This window comes from Synchiropus splendidus, chromosome 1, assembly GCF_027744825.2.
Source record: "Synchiropus splendidus isolate RoL2022-P1 chromosome 1, RoL_Sspl_1.0, whole genome shotgun sequence".
NCBI lineage: Eukaryota > Metazoa > Chordata > Actinopteri > Syngnathiformes > Callionymidae > Synchiropus > Synchiropus splendidus.
In genome coordinates, this window is record NC_071334.1 from 37,088,816 (window position 1) to 37,109,376 (window position 20,561).

Consider the following 20,561-nt stretch of genomic DNA (forward strand, 5'->3'; position numbering starts at 1 on the left):
CCCACTTCCACCTTGAACTCCTCTGTTCTATGCCATACATGCTCTGCCATCTAACAGGCTTTGCTATTGGTTACCTGCACTCTGAGGCCCTGCCCCCTGCCTGAGAGCGATTGATTGGCTCTCCACCCAGGAAGGCTCCACCTCTCCCCATAACACCCCCTGTTCGCCTTTATGTGTACTCCTTTTTCAGTCAGCCTGAGAGTGTGTCATCATCATTGGATGCTTTGAATTATGGAGTTGTTGAAATGCTCCAGTGTCTGTAAAGCAGAGATGCCTGTGTCAGGTCCACTGGAGTACTTCACCTGCGTGAGTGGAGCTCTTGTCCCGCTTGTCTGGCACTTCTGGCTGTCCAAGATGTCCAAGAAAGCGAAGGACAAGGTTAAGAGGTCCAAGAAGTCCTCAAAACCTTGATCCTGGCCCTGGTTTCGACGAAGAGGGTGAGTGACGTCTTGGTGAGCCCAGACTGCATGTTGTACGCCGCAGACAGGGACTCAGTCACCCTTTGGCCTAACCCAGCGTTCTGCCCTAAGGTGATCACCTCCTCCTTCAGCTCTAGGTGCTGTCTCTACAGTCCTTTTCCCGAACCCCGCATCAGGATTACGAGGCCGCTCAGTCACATAGGCTGTGTCCTGTCCGGGCACTAGCTTGTAGTGAGGTGGCGTTCTTTGTTCATTGTTCATTGACTCTTCAAAATGAACTGAGAAGTACGGTCATCTCAGGTAGTGATAAGTTCACTTTTGCGCAGATACAGTTTCCTCACGTCACCGTCATTTTAATTTAATTTTGAAAGGCGCTACCGAAAGTGCAGTCTAACTTCCCTTGACTAATAAACAACACTTAATCGTCAGCTGTAACTCCAACAGAAGTGCTGGGTCCTGTTGCTTTGTCGTTGGATTAATAGTTTCTAAAATATGATGGCATGGATAAAGATCAAGATTACACTCCAAGCAACAGGCATTTCTTTGTTTTCTCCTCCCTTTACCTCCCATTTCGGGCACAATCAAAGTTTTGTTAATTTCTCAGCTAACTTGCTCAGTGGCTGGGTTTTAGCTCATTTAGTGGTCTGCCTGTAGCTGGACTTGGTGCTTTGTTGGCAATAGCGTGCTTAGTCGGTGCGAGCAACCCAGGGACAATGCACCTTCTGCGGGGAGGCGTGTGTGTGTTAAATGGAATTAGATATGTAGATAGATATGATTGTTGGTGACACTAGTGACAGTATGATTATACATGTTTGTATTTGTATGGGATTTTTGTTTTTGTTTGACATAAATAGAGCATACAGTTGTGAATGCAAAACTGTTTTATTGGGCCATAAACTTGAGCAACTATGGTAAACGGTGAAAATGAAACTTACAAATCGGTCTTTAAGGTAGGTTTGCATTCACAAAAACAAGTTGACTGACCCTTGATGGACTCAGCCTGTTCCTCCTGGCAGAGATAACCTGCCCAGTCTTTGAAAAAAATCTTTGTGACGGTACAGACGTGGCCACGATGCATAACATCGCCTTCATCGCCACAGAAAGCCCTTGATAAACTGGGGAACATCTCTTCCACCATGATAGTGGGTCCAACATGCGGGGTAGGTTCCTCTGGCAGGTAAGCCCTTATGTCCATTATGAGGTCTGATGAGGCTCACATTGTTCCAGACCTCCTACATTTCATTCATCAAAGTCCTTCCAAAATATTGCACTGCAGCACCTGATGCCACCTCTGTCTCTGCTTCATTTTCAGTTGGAGTCATCGCTGCTGCAGCTGCTATGATCCTCTTTGCCATCCCCTCTGCCTTCTGTACTTAAACCAGGATGCTGTAAATGGATTCCAAATCTGAGGTCACTTCTCTCATCAGAGAGTTCAGCAGACTTTTTATAGGTGCGGATCAAGTTCGATGGGTGTGTTTTTTGCACAGATCTCCTCTCATCAAAATGACTAGAGTAATGTGGTTCAATAGTTGATGTTCATTTAAAATAATTAAATTACTTACCTTTCAACACTAGGGTTGAAGAATGTCCAAAGCCATTTTCCATCCATCTGGTGTCCCCTCCCTTCCCCGTTGCATCATCTCTCTCTCTTCCCCCTTTCATCCCGCCAGACTTCACGCAAAAATACATGCAATTAAGTACCTGCAATGGGATCATACACCCCATTGAAGGTACTTTTCTAAACTAAAACCATGTTGCTGGTGCAGTGTGCGATCACGAACATTCTTGTCTCTCAAACCCTGTTCCTGTGGGGTGTCAAGGAGGATGCTGCAGAACCTGTTCCATGTGCTGGAGAGAGTCCTTTGTTCTACGTTATTTATTCTTGTTATGTTTTGAAAAAAATAAACAGTTTTTTAAATCTTTCTCTATTTTATTTATCTTCTAACATTTCTCTGATTAGACTGCCTGCATTCTTCCGTCAATGGCAATATTTATCTGACCTTTTACTTGTTCACATGGTGTCAAACACCAGGCCTGTCATGATTAGTGGGAGGATGGACCCAAGTGCAGTTGGTACTGGTCGACAGATGACAAGGGACAACGAGATTAAATTTAACAATTTAATCTATGGATACAAATAAATGAAATGTACAGACAAGTAACTATTAACTAAGGGCGCCGGGAACCAAAACGCGGACCGGGAAGAACACACAGGGAACGGGGAAGAATCTGGAACACGAGAAAGGCGGATTAGGATTCACAAGCCTTAAAACTGGGAGAACAGAAAACACACTCGGGGTTAAGCTGGACGAGGCGGCAATGAACAGAAAGCGCACAGTGGCAGTGGCTATTCACACTCACGCACACGAGGGGTAAACTAGCAGATCTATCTTAACTAAAAAGTGAGACCAATAACTGCTCACACGCAGGATGAATGGAAGGTTGGGAAGCTAACGAAGGAATAGCGAGGAAGGACGTGAAAACAAAGGGTTGCAACAGAATAGGAATTCAGCGCGGAAGAAATTTAGAACGATCGAGGGCTTAAAGTGGGAACACGGAAGTCTTGGAAGAGATACCCGAGTAGAGAGTCGAAATCTACCATCTGGAAAATGTAGCTGGCGTCGGGAGGAATATATTCGAGGAGGGATTGATGAAACAATGAGAGCCAGCTGCTTTTGCCTGTGAAGTTGGATAGAAGGAGAGGAAACGGAAACGAGAGGGAGTAACAAAATAAAAGCACAAGGAGAAGATACAAACAGTACAAAAACAAAGAGGTTAAAGTGCGTACATGACAAGGCCAACACTTAAAGATGGTTTAGACCAGCGATTCTTGACCATATGGCCGGGAGCCCATGGCTGGGCTGTGAGTACCTTTTGTTTTACATCTTTGGGCTGTGAGGGCCACGACATGCTCATGTATGGTGGCTGTAGTGTGTCTGAATTGACTTGACAGTTTCAAATCTGTGATAATTAACAACTATGGAGAAGTTTCTCAAATTTTTCCAAATTTGTTCAAAATTGCACACAAACACCATGGCATGTTTGACTGCACATGTGGCCAAAACGAAGACCACAACGTCCAATGAGATTCCAGGGCCTCTGCGCCTCAGGCAATGTTTGGATTTTCCAATAGATTTTGAATCACTTATAGGTTAGAATGTGATTATCTTCGGTCCTCATTGGACAGGTTTGGTTTCAGGAAGGACTTTATTAACATGATTAGTATTGTACACAAACCCTTTTGTGATGGTTTGTACAGGCAATGGCTTGTGATGGTTTCTTCCACACAATTCACAACTTTTTATACATTATTATGGAATGTTACACCCCAATGTTACTTCATGTATACTTCTGCAACGCCCAACTGTGAGCTTTAGCCACTGAACACAACTAGGACTTTTTCATATGTACTGGGAATGCTCAGAGGTTATTCCTTTTTTAAATGAAGTGGTTGCTTTTCATAGTGATGTAATTTGAGGGAAAAAATGCCGTCATCAACGGATAAATTGTTATCAAATGATCATTCTGATTTGAACTTGAGGCGTCGACAAAAGCAAACTTTATGGGCAGGTCTTACTGCAACAAAGAAAAATGTTGAATCCACGATGGAGGCCACCGCACTCATAAACAATTGAATGCTCTATACCAGCAGTGTCCAAAATGTTCCAGAAAGGGCCGCAGTGGGCATAGGTTTTCGTTCCAACTCATCGAGCACACGAAGTTAAACCAATCAGGTGTCAGTTGCTACAACCAGACTGAGTCTACTGATGACAGTCTCAAGATACCGGATTGGTGAAGCTGTGTGTGCATTAGTTGGGTTGGATCAAAAATCTGCACCCACTGCGGCCCGTTTGGATGAGTTTGGACACCCCTGATCTAGACCATCACCCTATACTACGCCCAACATTGTGCAAATAAAAAAATCAGTTCAAATCTGTGCAAATGAAAAAAATGATCAAAAACTGGGACTTTGTAAAAAATTAAGGAGAAGATTCAACATATTACGATGTAATTGGGTTTTGTTTGATACCTTTTGTACTGTGCTGCTCTTTTTCTTTGATGTTTTTAGGAGCAATTGGGGGTGGTCCTGGGATGTTACCAGAAGGGTTTGAGGATTAGCGAATACTACACAACTAGCCCATCTGTTTGTGGTTGATATGGGGTGATCTTTATAGGCAGTCTAAGTCTGCTTGTGAAAATCTGTAATTATTTGGACTGCAAATCAAACATTGCATGTATGACGACACAGTAAACTATCAAAGTTAGACGATAGCAAACATAAGATAACATTGTTAAACACTTACTGTGACCCTGTAGAGATTGCCCTGCATGCTGGCTCTCACTTGTGATGGAAAATTATTGTTATTGTTTAGACTAATGAACAGTTACTAGTGAAGACTGCCTCATTGTTTTTGGTTGTATCATTTCTCATTGTTTTCTCACAGATGCTCAAGGTTGTTGCTACGTTCTTGTTTATCTTCAATGTTGTTGTCCAACCCTCCTGTCTAGTAGATTAAGGTGTATGCTTGCTGAGAATTCCTCAGTGAGAGTGTCATACTTTGGACTTGTACTCTCATTCTCTTTGCAAAGATTTTTTATTGAACATTTGTAAAGGACCATTCTCACTTCAAGATCTTTACTGTAGGCAAAAAATCCGCAACACACTCCACCAACGGGTGCAACGGGCATTATAGTTCACAACTACATATGACACAAAACCCGACTGCAGAGATTTGTATAGTTGCTGCTGTTTGTGGACAGATTTAGTTCTCATGTTTAAAAACTGGCATTTTTGTTGTCACCAATTCAGTGAGAACATTACATAAACATTAGATATATACATAAAAAAACTCCCTTCCTCACCCCATCTTGGCTCAGTCATTCTCCATCACCTTGGGAGGTGTTTCCCATCTTGACCTTGGGGTCTCCAGTTTGTACTCTGCACAGATGTTTCTGAACACTATACCAGCTACTTGGTTATGGCGTTCCATGTATGCTTTTCCTGCCAGCATCTTACACCCTGCTGTCGGGTGCTGGACTGTTTCAAGGCCCTCTTTGCACAGCCTGCACCTGGGATGTTGCCTGGTGTGGTAGATCTGAGCCTCTATTGCTCTTGTGCTTAAGGCCTTTCAGAGTCGGTATCCATAGCCAGTCTTGTTGATGATTTGGCTGAGGGGGTTCAGGCCTACGCCTATGTGAGGAAAGAGCATCTCCTTGGTATATGCCACATTTGTTGGACACTTATGCAATTGGCTCGAAGTTGGCCTCAAGGGTGGTATTCCATTGCCTCATCGAGTTTGCAGTGAAGGCCCTCAGACATTCCAGGATCCACGAGTGTGGCATTGAGTCATAGGCTTGCTTGTATTCAATCCGGGCGGTGCACAGGTTGGTCTGTCTGGTTCTACAGTCTCGAGCGAATGTCCTGTCGACCAGCAGCTGGTGTTTTGCTCCCCTGGTTTCCTTAGCATTGCCCTTCTGTGTCACTGCCATGTATTGATCCATGTGCCCACTTATCTAAGCCGCAATGATGCCCGGAGTTTCCATGTTGTGGAGAAGCAGGTGATTGGCCAATTAACCTGGTGCTGTCCAGTTGTCTACTGTGATGGTAATGGCACCTTGCTCAAGGAGATTGGTATTTGCTCTTAGACCTTTTTCGTACTGTTCAGTCTCCAGCCTTTTGTGCTATTACCTTGCCACTGAGAGTACACTTTGGCTGGTTCAGTGTTCATTCGCCGGGCTTCAGTTTCTCTTGTGTATCTCTTCAGACGGGTGGCTTGGAGGTCTTGGAGTCTTTTCCAGACCTCAGGTATGGCCATCTGCCTGTACCTCTGGGGCATATCTTCTTAGGTTGAACCTTTCTGGAGTTCGGACAATTGGCTGACTTCTCTCCTTGTCACCTTGATTTTAGCCTCATGCCCTTTATTTGCCTTCACAGTGCCCTTCTGGTGTCCAAGCATCTCACTCTAGCTGTACTGTACATCAGCTCATTGGTCTCAGTGATGTTTGCAGTTGGAATTTGCAATTTTTGCAGTTTGAATTGCAGTTTCTATCACTGTATTCACATTGGCTAGGATCTCTGGAGGTACTTCACTTATCCTTGCTAATCAGTGTCGGGGTTGACAGGTCACCTCAGGTCAGTTAGTTCCTCTCTCAGTTCTGCACCCAATCTCGGGGGGAGTCGATGTTAACATTAACGTGTTGTACCTCTTCAGTCTCTAGTTGTGATAGCAGCATTGAACCCATTGTATAACCGCTGCTTAGGGTTACTATGGTAGTAGCACTCCAACAGAGCTTTGTTATCATCTCGTATCCATTGCCGTCTTTGTCTTGTTCCACTCGCACACTTCTCATCACAATGTCCTGGTTCCTCAGCATTTCACGCACACCTTGTTAACCCGGGTGACGTTTGAGCCGGTCTGGCATTCTGTTTACTCTCACTCATCATGCAATGAGCTAGGCAAATGTGTTAAGGGTCTTGCCCAAGGACCCAACTGGAAGATGTCATTCAACTCTCATTATGCCCATTCTGTTAGGAGTGGGATTCGAACCTCTGACCCCTAGACGGATGATCTTCCCACTGAGCTAACCAGCATGTAATCTGAGATGACAATGTAACAAGTACTTCTCAGAGCATCTTATTTAACGTCCAATTAGCCACACACACACACATACATTTTTTTAATTAATTAATTAATTTATTTATTTATTTATTTTACTGGGGTCAATGTCCAAGTGGCGAACAAAACTCCACTAATAGTTAACCTCAGCTGTCCACACAGACAACCACTGATTAGAAAAAGCAAGAGCAATCACCCTGTTGAAAATGTCTGCACCCTTCACATTTTCGTTTTTACCACGAAACACGGAACAAAAATACAAATCAAATGTCCAGAAATTATAAGTAGAAGGTAAGCTAAAGCTTGTCTCCACAATCCTCAGTGTATGTTGCTCAGTTGCTTAAATTGAATATTGCACAGGACCGCATAAAGCGATGCAAAATTGAAGTGGTGGTTATGTATATAGAAACAAAAATGTTTAAAAATATACGAAAATAAAGAATTATCCAGCAACAACAATTATAATAATAATGTATTTTTGAAAGATGTCTACTTGGTAATCCTCAGACCTACCAGTAGCACTCTACATTTTTTCATACAGTCTGTCGTTCTAAGAATAGAAAGAAAACAGAAAGGAAAGCGATGACCACGACCATTGTTCGTTTCCCACGCTAAGGTACGAAGCCAACGGTGTTTTACCGATACTTTCTTTTATCATACGACTTTATGTGCGGTCCAAAGACTGCGCTTGCTGATGTGAGCGAATGTGCCTCAGAGTGAACCATCTTGACCCGAGTGAACCAGCCGTTCCAACAGGCACGGGTTCAGCCCCCGCGCTTGAGTCAGCACTTCTGCGCCCATATAAAGCTCTGCCTACCGCTACCCGACCTCGTCTGATCGCAGACCTCGTCAGTAGAACCAGCGCTACCTCCAGACAACATGACCTCCACAGCCCAGCCCATATTCTCCAAAGGAGAGGACTGTAAAGCCTCCTGGCACGACGCCAGCGCCGGCTACAACGAAGCGGACACCCATCTGGAGATTATGGGCAAGCCCGTGATGGAACGCTGGGAGACCCCATACATGCACTCCCTGGCGACCGTGGCGACTTCGAAAGGTACTCACTCGCGCTCTCTCACTTCTGCCACTCTTCCGTGCGTGTCCGACTGTGTCCTCATGTAACTGTTGTACAAGTGGTTCAGTACAGAATGACTAGAACAAGAAATAAAACTAACTAAATACAATGGTGGACGTCAATCGAAGCAACAGATATTTTGTTTATTTGATATAAGAACTCTCAGAAACGAAAAATGCGCAACAATGCGCTCACAGATGCAAAGAACATGCAAACGCTCAAAATACAGTTTTCCGTAATGCTTTTTCTCCGAGCATTGTCTTAACATGAAGTATTTTCTGGAGAATGATTAGGGTCATGTGCGAGTGGTGACACGAGTGTGTGAGAACCAGAGCAGCTGCTCTGCCGCTCATGGAAAGCGTCCAAATGTTCAGCGCACAGTTTCATCTTCAGCTTTAGGTGAAAATAGACAAGCAGACCTGTGGGTCAAAGGACAGATGCACCGAGCAAACCATGCATGCATTGTGACTTGTATTTATGTTGCAACAATTTATCAGGTATTTTGTGTTATCTCGGTCTTATCTGCACAACTTCTGTTGCTTCAGGGTGATTTGCACCTGTTGCAGGATTACAATAAATCATTACAAGGGCTCAAAGGGCATCAGATAGTCCATAAGTATCTTTTTTTTCTACACTGAAATTTCATTCATTCCAATCCAGTCCTGACAGACTTCAAATAATTGATGCTGACTGAAGAGTGCATTCACCATTCATCGCTATCCTCATTGTGCTGTTTTTTCTTTTTGTCAAGGTGGTCGCGTTCTGGAGATTGGCTTCGGCATGGCCATTGCTGCCACCAAGATTGAATCATTTCCCATTGAAGAACACTGGATAATTGAGTGCAATGACGGCGTCTTTGCGCGACTTGAGATGTGGGCCAAGGAACAGCCGCATAAGGTTTGTGACATGCATCTTGGTTGGGGCAGAGATTCCTGCTTGTCCTTTAATGCACATTTGTTTTTGTCACCTCACTGCAGGTTGTCCCCTTGAAGGGTCTCTGGGAACAAGTTGTACCCACCCTGCCTGACAACCACTTTGATGGTGAGTTTACCTGTGCTGAGAATAACATATTTACAACTGAAGTCGTCCTCTCCTCCCAGGTATCCTGTATGACACATACCCACTGTCAGAGGACACATGGCATACTCACCAGTTCGACTTTATCAAGGTTAGTAGTTCAACTCCTTGATAGGCAGATGGTTGTGAAGAGAAACATACCCACAATTTCATATTGTTTTTTTTAATCACATATTTCACAGATTGCAATCCAAAGCAACTTGGAATACAATTTTTAAACCATCACATTCGCTCAAAAAGGACTAAAATAATAATTTGCCTTCAATTACCTACGAATAGTGGTTATTCAAATTTCTGATGATCTCGGCAGGGCCATGCCCACCGTTTGCTGAAGCCTGGTGGTGTTCTCACCTACTGCAACCTGACCTCCTGGGGCGAGCTGCTGAAGACCAAATATGATGACATCGAGACGATGTTCCAGGTGAGCCTGAATCCAGATTATTTTCCAGGAAGTACAAATGTAATGCTTTTAGCAACGTCACTGACACGTTATCTGATGCTGAAACCGCTGAGGAGATACTCATGCATGGCACATGTAGCACCTTCTGGAGCTTAGATGTCCTAACAACTACCAGAATATGTTTACCTATTTTAAGTTTATACTGCTAGCAAGACTTTAATAATTTCACATCATGGTCATTGCGACTGATGGGTGGCTTTCACATGGCCTGGGGCGTGCCGTGTCAAGGTCTAACCATATTGTTGATGGTCGCAACTGTAGTTTCTGAAAACTTATTGGGGGGGGGGCATCAAATTTCACAATACCCCTACAGACCCACGTGGCTTCAAAGGGTCTGACCACATCAAAGATAGTGACAAGGTTATTGATAAAGGGACACAGCACAACTTCTGTTAATGATTTCAGGAGACGCAGGTGCCACATCTGCTCCATGCTGGGTTCAAGACGGAGAAGATCAGCACCACCACCATGGACATTCTTCCCCCCTCCGAGTGCAAATACTATTCTTTCCGCAAGATGATCACTCCCACCGTTATCAAAGAGTGAAGGATGTCTACAGCGCTGTAACGTCTTTACTTTACTGCCAGCCTCATTGTCTGGAATGTTTCAATAAACCCCAAGTCAATCATTGTCCACATGAGGTTTCTTGTTTTATAAATCAGAAATAAATAAAACTCGTATTATTTCAATCATGCTCATGCATCAATACACACTTTGTTTATATTGAGGCTGCATCTAACGATTATTTTCGTTGTTGACTATTCATTATTTTTCCGATTAGTCGACTAATCACTATTACCTTTGTTTGGACCTATTTTGAATTTCTGTTTAACTTAAAGTTGCTTAAATCACCTCACTGTGATACTCGAACACCATACATTATTAAACAAGTATATTAAAATGACATGCATTAACCCTGTGAAGCATAGACCATGAAACAGTTGACAGAGAGCTCCATTTATTTAAAACAGAGATCTTTACTAGTCTGTGAGAAGAATTTAAAATCATCAATATTCATGTATGGATCTCATACAAAATATCTGATCAACATCCACAGCCAGCACAAGCTCTCATTTGAATAATAATCTAAAACGATGCGTTCAGTGTCGCTCCCCGGTTCAGTTCTGGTTATTATGAGGGAAGAGAGACCGAGGACACTTCACTACATGTACAACCTAGTTTATATGCACTGCGAAGTATAGGCCGCACAAGCAGACAAAATCAATGCACTTCACAACTCAAGCATTAGCCTGAAATATCTCCATTAAGTCACTTTGCAGAGGATGATTATGATTTTCAGTCATTATCTTCCACTCATTCCTTCTAATGGGGACAGTTAGGGCAAGTTTTGCGAATGATCAGGTGGGAGAGGCTAAATATAACTCTTACACTTATTTAGATGTGATTTTATGTCATTAAAGAAACCACAGAATGATTTGAAGCTGCGAGAGGAATCCAGAATGCCAAGTGGAGATCCACACTAGCACGAGGAGAACATTAAGATGCAAGTCCACATAGAAAGGCTCCAGGTTCACGTTTGGATACACTGAGACACAAGACACCTCAGCAATCTTTCATTACACTGTTGTCCATTTTTTTTTCTTCCATTTTTTCCGTTGGGCAATCATTCAAATTGGTCCCTACTAGAAAGAAACTGAAGCACATGACAATGACTGTCACTTCAAGAAGGACCTATTCAAATGATTTTCATATTGGTTTATTTAAAATATGACCCAGGACAAACAGGATGCAGTGAAGCAGACAACTGTAAAGACTTCATGACAGTTCTCAATAGAGTCGAACACAGAAATAAATTCTCAAACTTGAATATTCACACAACACAATCACTCTCGGTACCAGATCCTCATCTTCCTTTCACGCTTGATCTTCTTCTGCAGCTGTAATGTTCCGTAGAGAAGTGCTTCTGCAGTGGGGGGGCAGCCTGAGACAAGCATTGGAGTAAGTCAGGTGCAGATCAACATGTGCGCTTATCGCAAAGCTATTCAAATCAAGGTGCTAGTAGATCGAGGAAGATGTGGTCGAGAATACCTGGAACATAGATGTCCACAGGTACAATTCTGTCACAGCCTCTGACCACGGCATAAGAGTAGTGGTAGTAGCCTCCTCCATTAGCGCAGCTGAAGAAGAGAAGCTCTGGTTAATTGTGCTCTGTGGTTAAGTGTTTGACACTTTTTTGGATGGTTAAGTGGTTTAAAATTTCTCTCAATCACCTGAGGGAAATGACCAAGAGGAAGCAGAGACACATAAATCTTATGACTAAAAAAGAAAGTGGATGTTGAGCTTGTCAATTGAGGCAAGAGCAAATGTGTCAGCACTCGACAGCTGAGAACTCCAGAATAGCAGGATTTTGTGTTAGGGTAAACTGCCACAGATGGTCCAGAGCTGGATGCTTATGTGGGATAATGCAGTTAATAAATCTGCAGTGATGCTAGATGCTGAGGCATGGAGTGACCACCTGTGGGAGCACAGTGTCTAAACAATGTTTCGATACAGAGATGGAATGTTCTCAGTGGCTTTACCTTCCCATGGAGATGACATATCTGGGCTCAGGCATCTGGTCGTAGACCTATTGGGAAGAAGCAGAGTTGGAATCAGATCTAAACACAAACAGGCTTGTTATGATCTTTACACAGCCACACGCAAGCACATTGACTGAGGTGATATAAATGAGTCCTTATCTCACAACCTAGCTCTGCGGCCAATGTGCAACATCATAAATGCTAACGATTGTGGGGCGTTCTAGATTCTGGCCCAGCCAAATCCGGTGGAAAAAAACCTCATGCGCCATGCTTTACAACTGCTTGGTTTAGATGTGATCTTGTTCTGATCTTCAGTGTTTTTTTGGTGTTAAATGTATCACATTATGACCTAAATATTGTTTTGTGAGGCAAGTACAGTGCTTAAAACCTTATTAGTCACAGCAGGTCCATTCGTCATGACATTAGAGAAGCCAATTCATGGTCACAACACCACGGCAGAGGTAGTATGAATGTAAAATTGAAAATGAAGAAATAGCGTCAGACGTGGTCAAAACTGTGGGAGAAATTACAGTGCGAACAGCAGCAGTAGGCTGTTAGCGCAGCTGACGCTTAGAAACTCCCGCTGGTCAAAGCGTGACATTCGGAACGCTAATCTGATTGCCAAAGAAATAAATAATTTCACAGAGCTAGATGAGCAACCTTTTTCAGGTGTTGTTTATGTGGAGACGGAAACGACTGGATCCATAGAGTTTCCTCTTCAGTTATCAAATTTCACAAACCAATAGAATAGCTTCACATCAAAATCAAATCAAAATGTGTGTAATTTCAAAGTCAAAACACGTTAAAGTTTACAAAATGGCTCCCTTGCTCAGAACCACTAAAGAAGAAAACAAACATGGGGCATGAATTGTGCCTGTAAGTCTGTGCCTTTTTCAAACGTCACCCGTTCAATAAAAATGAAAATGTGTCATCTTGGTGAGTCAGTTGCTGCACTTTAACATGCAAGTTAATGTGTTAATGTAACTGTCAAACTATCTGATGTCATGCAAACTCCCGACTGAGTGAAGATGTTCGCTTGGTCTGTTCATCCTCATTCTTGTCATTGACACCATAAAGTTTCTTGGGGTTTCAGTAGGTGGCAAAACGTTCACTTCAACTCCAGAGAAGGGGTTATGATTTCAATGTCCAGATCTATCTCTGACTGAGCACAAGCATAGCTAAAAAAAAAAAAAAAAAACAGGAATGCAACTGCTCATATCTGTCAAGGGGTACTCGGCTCCATATTATCAATTGACAGAGCTGTAGTGTTTAACAGCAACAAATCCAAGTAACTCTCCCTCACTGGTTAAAACACTTCGCTTACAGTGCCACTTCAGTACTTCACGGTGCGACTTGTGAATCGCAGCAAAATAGTGTCTTGAAAGATGGTGTCTTTAGTTAGAGTGACGTTTAATCTACCCAACACTATTGATAACTCTGAAATCATGGGTTACTGTAAGTGGTCCCCTTTACGTGAATATCAGATACTGTCTACCAAAATATGAGAAACATACAGAGGTTGGACAAAATAATGGAAACACCTTAAAGCTATTTCAGCTTTAAAGTGTTTCCATTATTTTGTCCAACCCCTGGAGATGTAAATATATGCTGACATTTCCCACCAGACGTAGACCAGCACGGCCTCGTGACTCACCTTCCGAAGAGCTGGGGCCATTTTATTGGTCAGTGTACCGGCCACAATCATGACATCAGCCTGTCTCGGACTTGCTCTGAACACCACCCCAAAACGATCCATATCATAACGGGGGGCCGCCATGTGCATCATCTCAACAGCGCAGCAGGCAAGCCCGAATGTCATCGGCCACAGAGAGCTCTATGGAAATATAGCAGGCAATTGATCACAATGACAGACTTCCACAGTAACAGTGTCATGGTATCCACAACATGTAGGCGGTCGTGGCGCGTTGACCAGGGTGTTAAACATCAAGCGCTGTGTACTCAGTCGTCACGTTTCGCCGTAAAGTGTGATTCAGAAATAGAAACAGAAATAGAAGCCTAGTATGTAGAGTTTCTGGGGAGTGGGTGCCTCTTTAAACTGTGACCAGGGTTGGATTCATACTGATATTTAAATGTGCAGCAGTGCTTTTGTTCCTTTCTCTGATTTAATTTAAGTCAATGACGATTACTTTTTTTTTACAAGGCCAGAAGTAAATATAATAGTGATTTTGTGTTTATTTTTACAGTTCAAGGGTTAAAAAACTTTTCTGATGCATGAGTGTTGGAAAAATGTTGAATCAATGGTGTTAAATGTATCACATTATGACCTAAATATTGTTTTGTGAGGCAAGTACACTGCTTAAAACCTTATTAGTGACAGCAGGTCCATTCGTCATGACATTAGAGAAGCCAATTCATGGTCAAAACACCACGGCAGAGGTAGCACGAATGTAAAATTCAAAATGAAGAAATAGCGACAGGCGTGGTCAAAACTGTGGGAGAAATTACAGTGCGAACAGCAGCAGTAGGCTGTTAGCTGCGCTAACAGCCCGCCCGCCGGTCCGAGCGTGACATTCGGAACGCTAATCTGATTGCCAAAGAAATAATAAAGAATTTCACAGAGCTAGCTGAGCAACCTTTTTCAGGTGTTGTTTATGCAGAGACGGGTGCAGCGTTTGTCAGCCACCTGAATCTGAAACTGTTGAAAACGTACTAAGTTAGTAGAAACTTTTAAATGCAGTGCTCTCTGTCTTGGAGTCCCACTACAAGCCGACAGTATGTAAATATTTCACAGACGTAGCTAAGTCCCAAGAGACTCACCAAACTGCGACTTCTCACATCGAATTAAATGTTTATCTGTTGTCCTTTTGACAGAATAGTTCCTGCATTCTGCAATGTTTTTTTTTTCCTATATTTTGCCTTCTTGAAGAGGTATATTAAAACATGTCTGAATTTAAATGATTTAATGATGCATGTTTTCACATCAAGTACACGGAAGGTCTCATCATTTTGATAACAAATTCATTGTCAATCCATGTGATCGGTATCAGTGATCGGCAGCAAAACCCTGATTGGAGCATTCCCACACTTGGGGAAAAAAACCCAAAAACATTTGCAACACTGAAGGTTTCTCATCAGCATTTATCAAATTCAAGTCAGACATATGTACAAAGTGAATGGATGCAAGACGTGCTTCATTTTATCATATATTCGTTCGGAACATGAACAAATCCATTTTCTGACTAACAAGTGATGTAGGACGACTGAAGTCCAACATTGGAGATATTTGACCAATTTAAGGACACTCATTGCGAAAGGATCAATGCGCCGTTTGTTCACATGACGCCACGTCTCACTTAACTGTCCCACAGTCTCATGCTCCTGTTATCTTTTGTCAGCGAACAGCACCACTACTCTTGCGTCTACTTTGGGTTCTGATAAATTCTAAGTTCTAATAAATAACGCACCTCGCCTGAGTGAAGTAATACAGATGCAGATCTCAAGTTACGAGCAAGTGTACTCATTTCACCTTCATTAAATTCACCAAACACTTAGAACATTTGAAACAATGAAGATGTGTAGATAGTGTAAATATAGTCAACGCAGGTACCCTGAAGCCACTTATAATAAATATTCCAGATTAAATGAACAGGCGCGGAAAACATAATGTACATTGCCTCACCCGACGAGCCCAGTTGACCAAGTCATCTAGCTTGGTGATGACATATTCACCCTTGCTGCTGGATATAGTTGCTGGTTTGGCAGAAGCAGCAACTGCAGTGCTCTTCTCTCTGACTGGAACCACACTGATCAGTGGAGGACAAAAGAGTGGATGAAGTCAAGATGAGGATTTAATGAATGTCTATTTTCAGTTGTTTTAAAACACAAAGATGAAGATTTGAATTCTTGAAAGTGCTCAGTCATTGAGATACTGAGAACTGCAGTTTGTCTCACCTTGTGGTGCTATAGTCATTCTTGGTGCTGCAGTGTAACGCAAAAATTGAGATGGGCCTGAGGTGATAAAGAAGATTATTAGATTCATCAGTTGCCACCACTGAAAGAAAATTCATTTAGTGAACAGAACTATCCAAACGGACAATGATCACACCTAAAAAAAAAAAAAGGTGTTCACACCAAAGGTAATCTGGCAACGCTTTTATGCTACTCACACTCCTGTGGCCGTTGGTTTGCAGAAACAAAACAATTTCCCGCTGTCTCTGAAAGGTTCTTGTATTTTGAGTGAAATTGCGATTGCAAAACACAATCTCAAGAACGCGAAAGTTTCTTTTTCTGTCCAGCTGCTGAACATTCTCAGCTGTGCTTCGATGTAAACCAATGTGAATATAGCATTGTTGCTTAATCTGAAGAAAATTGTGATTGAACATGCTGCATAGTGTAGCACAACAGTTTGTCGAACCCAATTACGGCCGTACATTGGCTTAACATGTAAATCAGACGCCTGCGTTTGGTATGAATGTACCTTTTCAGGTAAGTGAAGTGGCAAATGACATATGGTCAGGGCTAAGGCTGGGTATTGCTAAGAAACTTACGATTTGATTTTGATTCGAATCACTAACGATTCACTTCGATTCGAATTCTTTAATGTCACTTCAGTAAGAAGTTAAAAAAAAGACAAATAACGAGTACTATTTGACAAATCTTAAATATTTATTTCCATGCCTATGTAAACAAATGTTGTTGCGACCTCTCACATAGGGCAATGCAAATTTCTAAAGAAAAATCACCCAATAACATATTTGTCCATGTGGCGTACCAAAAGAGTTCTGTATAAAGACAGAAATGCATTTCTTTCCTCATGGAAACATGATTGAACCTCACCTAACATTTTTTTAACAATATCGTAAGAACCTGGTCCCTGGGTGCAAATATAGATTTTTACAGAGGAAAAGCAGCTGATCTATATGTTCAAGGGACAGAGTCCGCAGCTGTCTAGCACAGACATTCTAGACATTATAGTTGAACGAACACATCATTACAAGACACAACTAATGTACTAAAGTGCATGAGGGTAGAGTAGGATTGTGTCTCCCATCAGTCAAGGCTCATTTTGTGCTTAAGACTGGTTATATTAGGTCAGAGTGCACTCAGGTCCATGCATTACATCGTCGACATAGCTCATTCTAACGAGCCAACTCTGGCTCAGAGGCTCAACAACCATCACCGTTAGAGTGTTCAACTATGACTACAAACAGAAGTCATCCAGATTCTCTTCAGTCGTTTGCTTGGGGTACATTGCTGAATCTATTTATTTCACCCACTCTGAGCAGGGTCAGAGATTTGCAAAGGCAAGAAGTCAAATTACAAAAATAGAGAAAAAAATGTCCAAATGGTTAAACATATAACCTCAAGTTCTTTGTAAAGGCAAGACCCGATTAAGTGAATATATTTTAGAACACCATTATATTTGAATACATAAAATATATTTTAAGTTAAATACGGTGTATTTTCTATTGTTATATAGTTTTCTTTATAAGTAGAAGTTTAAAAGTTTTATAGTGTTGTTCGGTGTTATGTTATGTAATATTATTTAATAGCATAAATAGTGAATTAAGTTGTGTGTAGTTAGCTGTTGTCACTTGTGACATTATGAGGAAACCTTTTAAAGCAGCCAGTCACTGCTAATACTGTTAGCAAATTTTGACATGGTACGCACTTGTTCTATATCGCTTCCCCAGGTATGGAGGCTGCGTGGATAACTAAACTCACAAATTCCATTTGTATGGAACCATGTTAGCACAAATGGTCATATAACACACTTCAAATACATAAAACTGTCTACAATGCCACACATGCAACAATGTTCATATAGAGCTCATCATAGAACCTAAGGGTTCACAAATGCATAATATGTCATTCAGTTTTAGTAATGTTGAGTAATTATTGTTTCTCTTATTTTCCAGCAAATCATCACTGACATGGAGTGGACACATTTCCCGTACCTGTGACTGTGGCAGCTGAGCAACTGTGCTAAGAAATAGTATTCTAGATGATTATTAATGACGTGCGCCAACTTTCAGACAATTCTTTCAACTATAGGGTAAATAAATACTGATTATTATTTTAATATTTGTTTTATTTTCTTGCAAAACAAAGCTATTTGAAAAAGGAAGCGCCTTTGTGATTCATTCATAAATGGAATATCACACTTTTGTTGTGTATCCACAATACCTCTTTAATTAATAAAAAAAAAAAAAGATTATTTGGATTATCTAAAAAATATTCGCTACAATGCTCGATTACTAAATTATTAGCCGGAGCCCTAATGAAAACCTAAATGATACCCAAATATATTGATGCTAATATAGCCTTTTTTGTTTTCTCCCCATTGAAAAAGAGAATCGCTAAGAAACAATGGCTAACCAGTATCAAAAATGGAATCAGAATCTGAATCACATACATTTTATCAATTCCCATCTGTGATAGAAAAACTGGATTATGTGAAATTATATTAATATATGTGTATGCCATCCAAGTAGAACAGAGTCACTTTGACAGGCGAGATAATGTAAGCAATTTAAGATTACATACATACAGTGGCTTGAAAAAGTATTCACACCCCTTGAACTTTCCCACATTTTGTCACGTTCCGACCACAAACATAAATATATTTTATTGGCATTTTAGATGAAGGATCAACATAAAGCGACACACAATTGTGAAGTAGAAGGAAAATTATACATGACTTTCAATTTTTTTTAAATAAAAAACTGAAAAATGTGGCGTGCAAAAGTATTCAGACCCCTTTTCTCTTAGTGCAACCATTTGCCTTCAGGGGTTGCCTGATGGTTGCTGAATGATCAGCTATTAACCTAATGATTAAATAGAGTCTACCTGTGTGTAATCGAACCTTAGTATAAATACAGCTGTTCTGTGACAGCCTCAGACGTTTGCTAATTGAAAGCCACGTATAATTTTCCTTCTACTTCACAATTGTGTGTCACTTTATGTCGACCTTTTATCTAAAATGCCAATAAAATATATTCATGTTTGTGGACGGAATGTGACAAAATGTGGGAAAGTTCAAGGGGTATGAATACTTTTTCAAGCCACTGTACATACATCCAAAATAGGTGCTCACAAAGAAAAGCCGGAATGGTCGACCTATTGAAAAAATAATCAACTGATTCGCCTGCAACGAAAATAATCGTTAGACGCCTAGTTTTGACTACGGTTTAAGAACCACACGGTGACACAACCAGGAAGAAATTCTAAGAAGCCTGACCTGAGGTGGACAAATTTAGAAGCGATTAATTTAACTTTGGAATCTGATTTAAAGCTACTTACCTCGATGAAAAGAAGCCACGAAGGGCCTGGCGAGGAACTGAAAAATAAAAATGTTTCACTAAAAAAAATTAACTTTTGTGACACGTTACTTGTAAATAAAAAGCGTAGCAGCATAATACTACACTGGTCCGAACAACGATTTACATGTTCACAGTGACTGATAGAAATGTCCTACCTGCGCAACGGCACATTACAAACTAATATCATCATTGTGACTTCTAAACGCACCGCTTTGCCTAGTTTGCATGCTATGCTAACGCAGACGAAGCAAGGTCAGTTTGGTAACACAACATTCATGTCCAAAGCAGACAATCGACGACGCATGGACTCATAATACAAAATAGACATGTATTTTGTTTTACAGTAACGTCCTAAATATACTGCGAAAAGCATCGCTCTGCATTAAAAAGCACCCCCTTTTAATGAAAACACAACTCACCAACCAACGCCGCCATCTTCGAAATCCTACTTACGTCAAACTGAGACCGTTTATGAGCTCACACTGCGGAGGGCGCTGTTGTTACAGGAACGGACGTATTGTAAGCACAGGATTTCATTCAAAATCACACGTTCTTTCATTTAAGCGTATTACCAAACGCTAAGTCCCAAAAAGAAGAACAAAAACAGAATAAAAAAACGGACTAAATGGACAGAGAAAGGCTGATTGTAGGGAGTAGTTTACAAGATTGTGCTTTTATTTTTTTTTTAAATATCACAATTTGTGTGTGCCATCTAATTGATGTGGTAAGTACCATCATATCTATTCCACCGTGTTCCTCCTGTTTATTTTCATTTCATGTTTCCATTAATATAAATATCAAATGCACATATAGAAAATCATCGAACTGCACGTTGTCATGTTTTGTGTGTTTCCTTAATGTTCCTTGAAAAAAAATTGTGGGGTAGAACAGCTCAAGACAGTTGTTCCCTTCAAAGTACCAATTATTATCATTATTTCTAATTTCCCAAAGGAACATTCACCAGGAATTAATATTACCTACCTACCTACCTATTTTTTAGAGGTCACTCCAAGGTGTGCCTTGCACTCTGCTGTTGTTAAGACTGTTTTAGGAATGCACAGAAAGACAACTACTTAAACAGTCACAGTCA

At 41.3% G+C, this 20,561-nt stretch overlaps 2 protein-coding genes across 2 annotated transcripts; one reads left to right on the plus strand and one right to left on the minus strand.

Moving 5' to 3' along the window:
- The first annotated feature begins 7,762 nt into the window (after positions 1–7,762).
- On the plus strand, positions 7,763–10,278 carry gamt (guanidinoacetate N-methyltransferase). The gene is made up of 6 exons (XM_053887494.1): positions 7,763–8,093; positions 8,863–9,008; positions 9,089–9,152; positions 9,212–9,279; positions 9,499–9,609; positions 10,054–10,278. Exons 1-6 carry the CDS (start codon positions 7,916–7,918, stop codon positions 10,192–10,194), a joined length of 708 nt encoding a protein of 235 aa, XP_053743469.1. The 5' UTR covers positions 7,763–7,915; the 3' UTR covers positions 10,195–10,278.
- A 1,071-nt stretch (positions 10,279–11,349) lies between these two features.
- On the minus strand, positions 11,350–19,948 carry ndufs7 (NADH:ubiquinone oxidoreductase core subunit S7). Its single transcript, XM_053887506.1, has 8 exons — positions 19,891–19,948; positions 19,452–19,488; positions 16,101–16,157; positions 15,829–15,952; positions 13,843–14,022; positions 12,189–12,235; positions 11,698–11,786; positions 11,350–11,590 (listed from the first exon to the last, which is right to left on the minus strand). The coding sequence occupies exons 1-8, from the start codon at positions 19,904–19,906 to the stop codon at positions 11,493–11,495; spliced, it is 648 nt and encodes a 215-aa protein (XP_053743481.1). The 5' UTR covers positions 19,907–19,948; the 3' UTR covers positions 11,350–11,492.
- Between the last annotated feature and the right edge of the window lie 613 nt (positions 19,949–20,561).

What these genes read in the sequence shown, in the direction of transcription:
- ndufs7 (XM_053887506.1), bottom strand. An exon ending in CGTGGCTTCTTTTCATCGAG is followed by an intron (nt 16,158 to 19,451) that starts GTAAGTAGCTTT and finishes TTATCACCTCAG; the next exon opens with GCCCATCTCAATTTTTGCGT. An exon ending in TGGCCCCAGCTCTTCGGAAG is followed by an intron (nt 12,236 to 13,842) that starts GTGAGTCACGAG and finishes TCTTCCCAATAG; the next exon opens with GTCTACGACCAGATGCCTGA.
- gamt (XM_053887494.1), top strand. Translation starts at nt 7,916, where the DNA reads ATGACCTCCACAGCCCAGCCCATATTCTCCAAAGGAGAGGACTGTAAA. An exon ending in ACCAGTTCGACTTTATCAAG is followed by an intron (nt 9,280 to 9,498) that starts GTTAGTAGTTCA and finishes TGATCTCGGCAG; the next exon opens with GGCCATGCCCACCGTTTGCT. An exon ending in ACATCGAGACGATGTTCCAG is followed by an intron (nt 9,610 to 10,053) that starts GTGAGCCTGAAT and finishes TAATGATTTCAG; the next exon opens with GAGACGCAGGTGCCACATCT.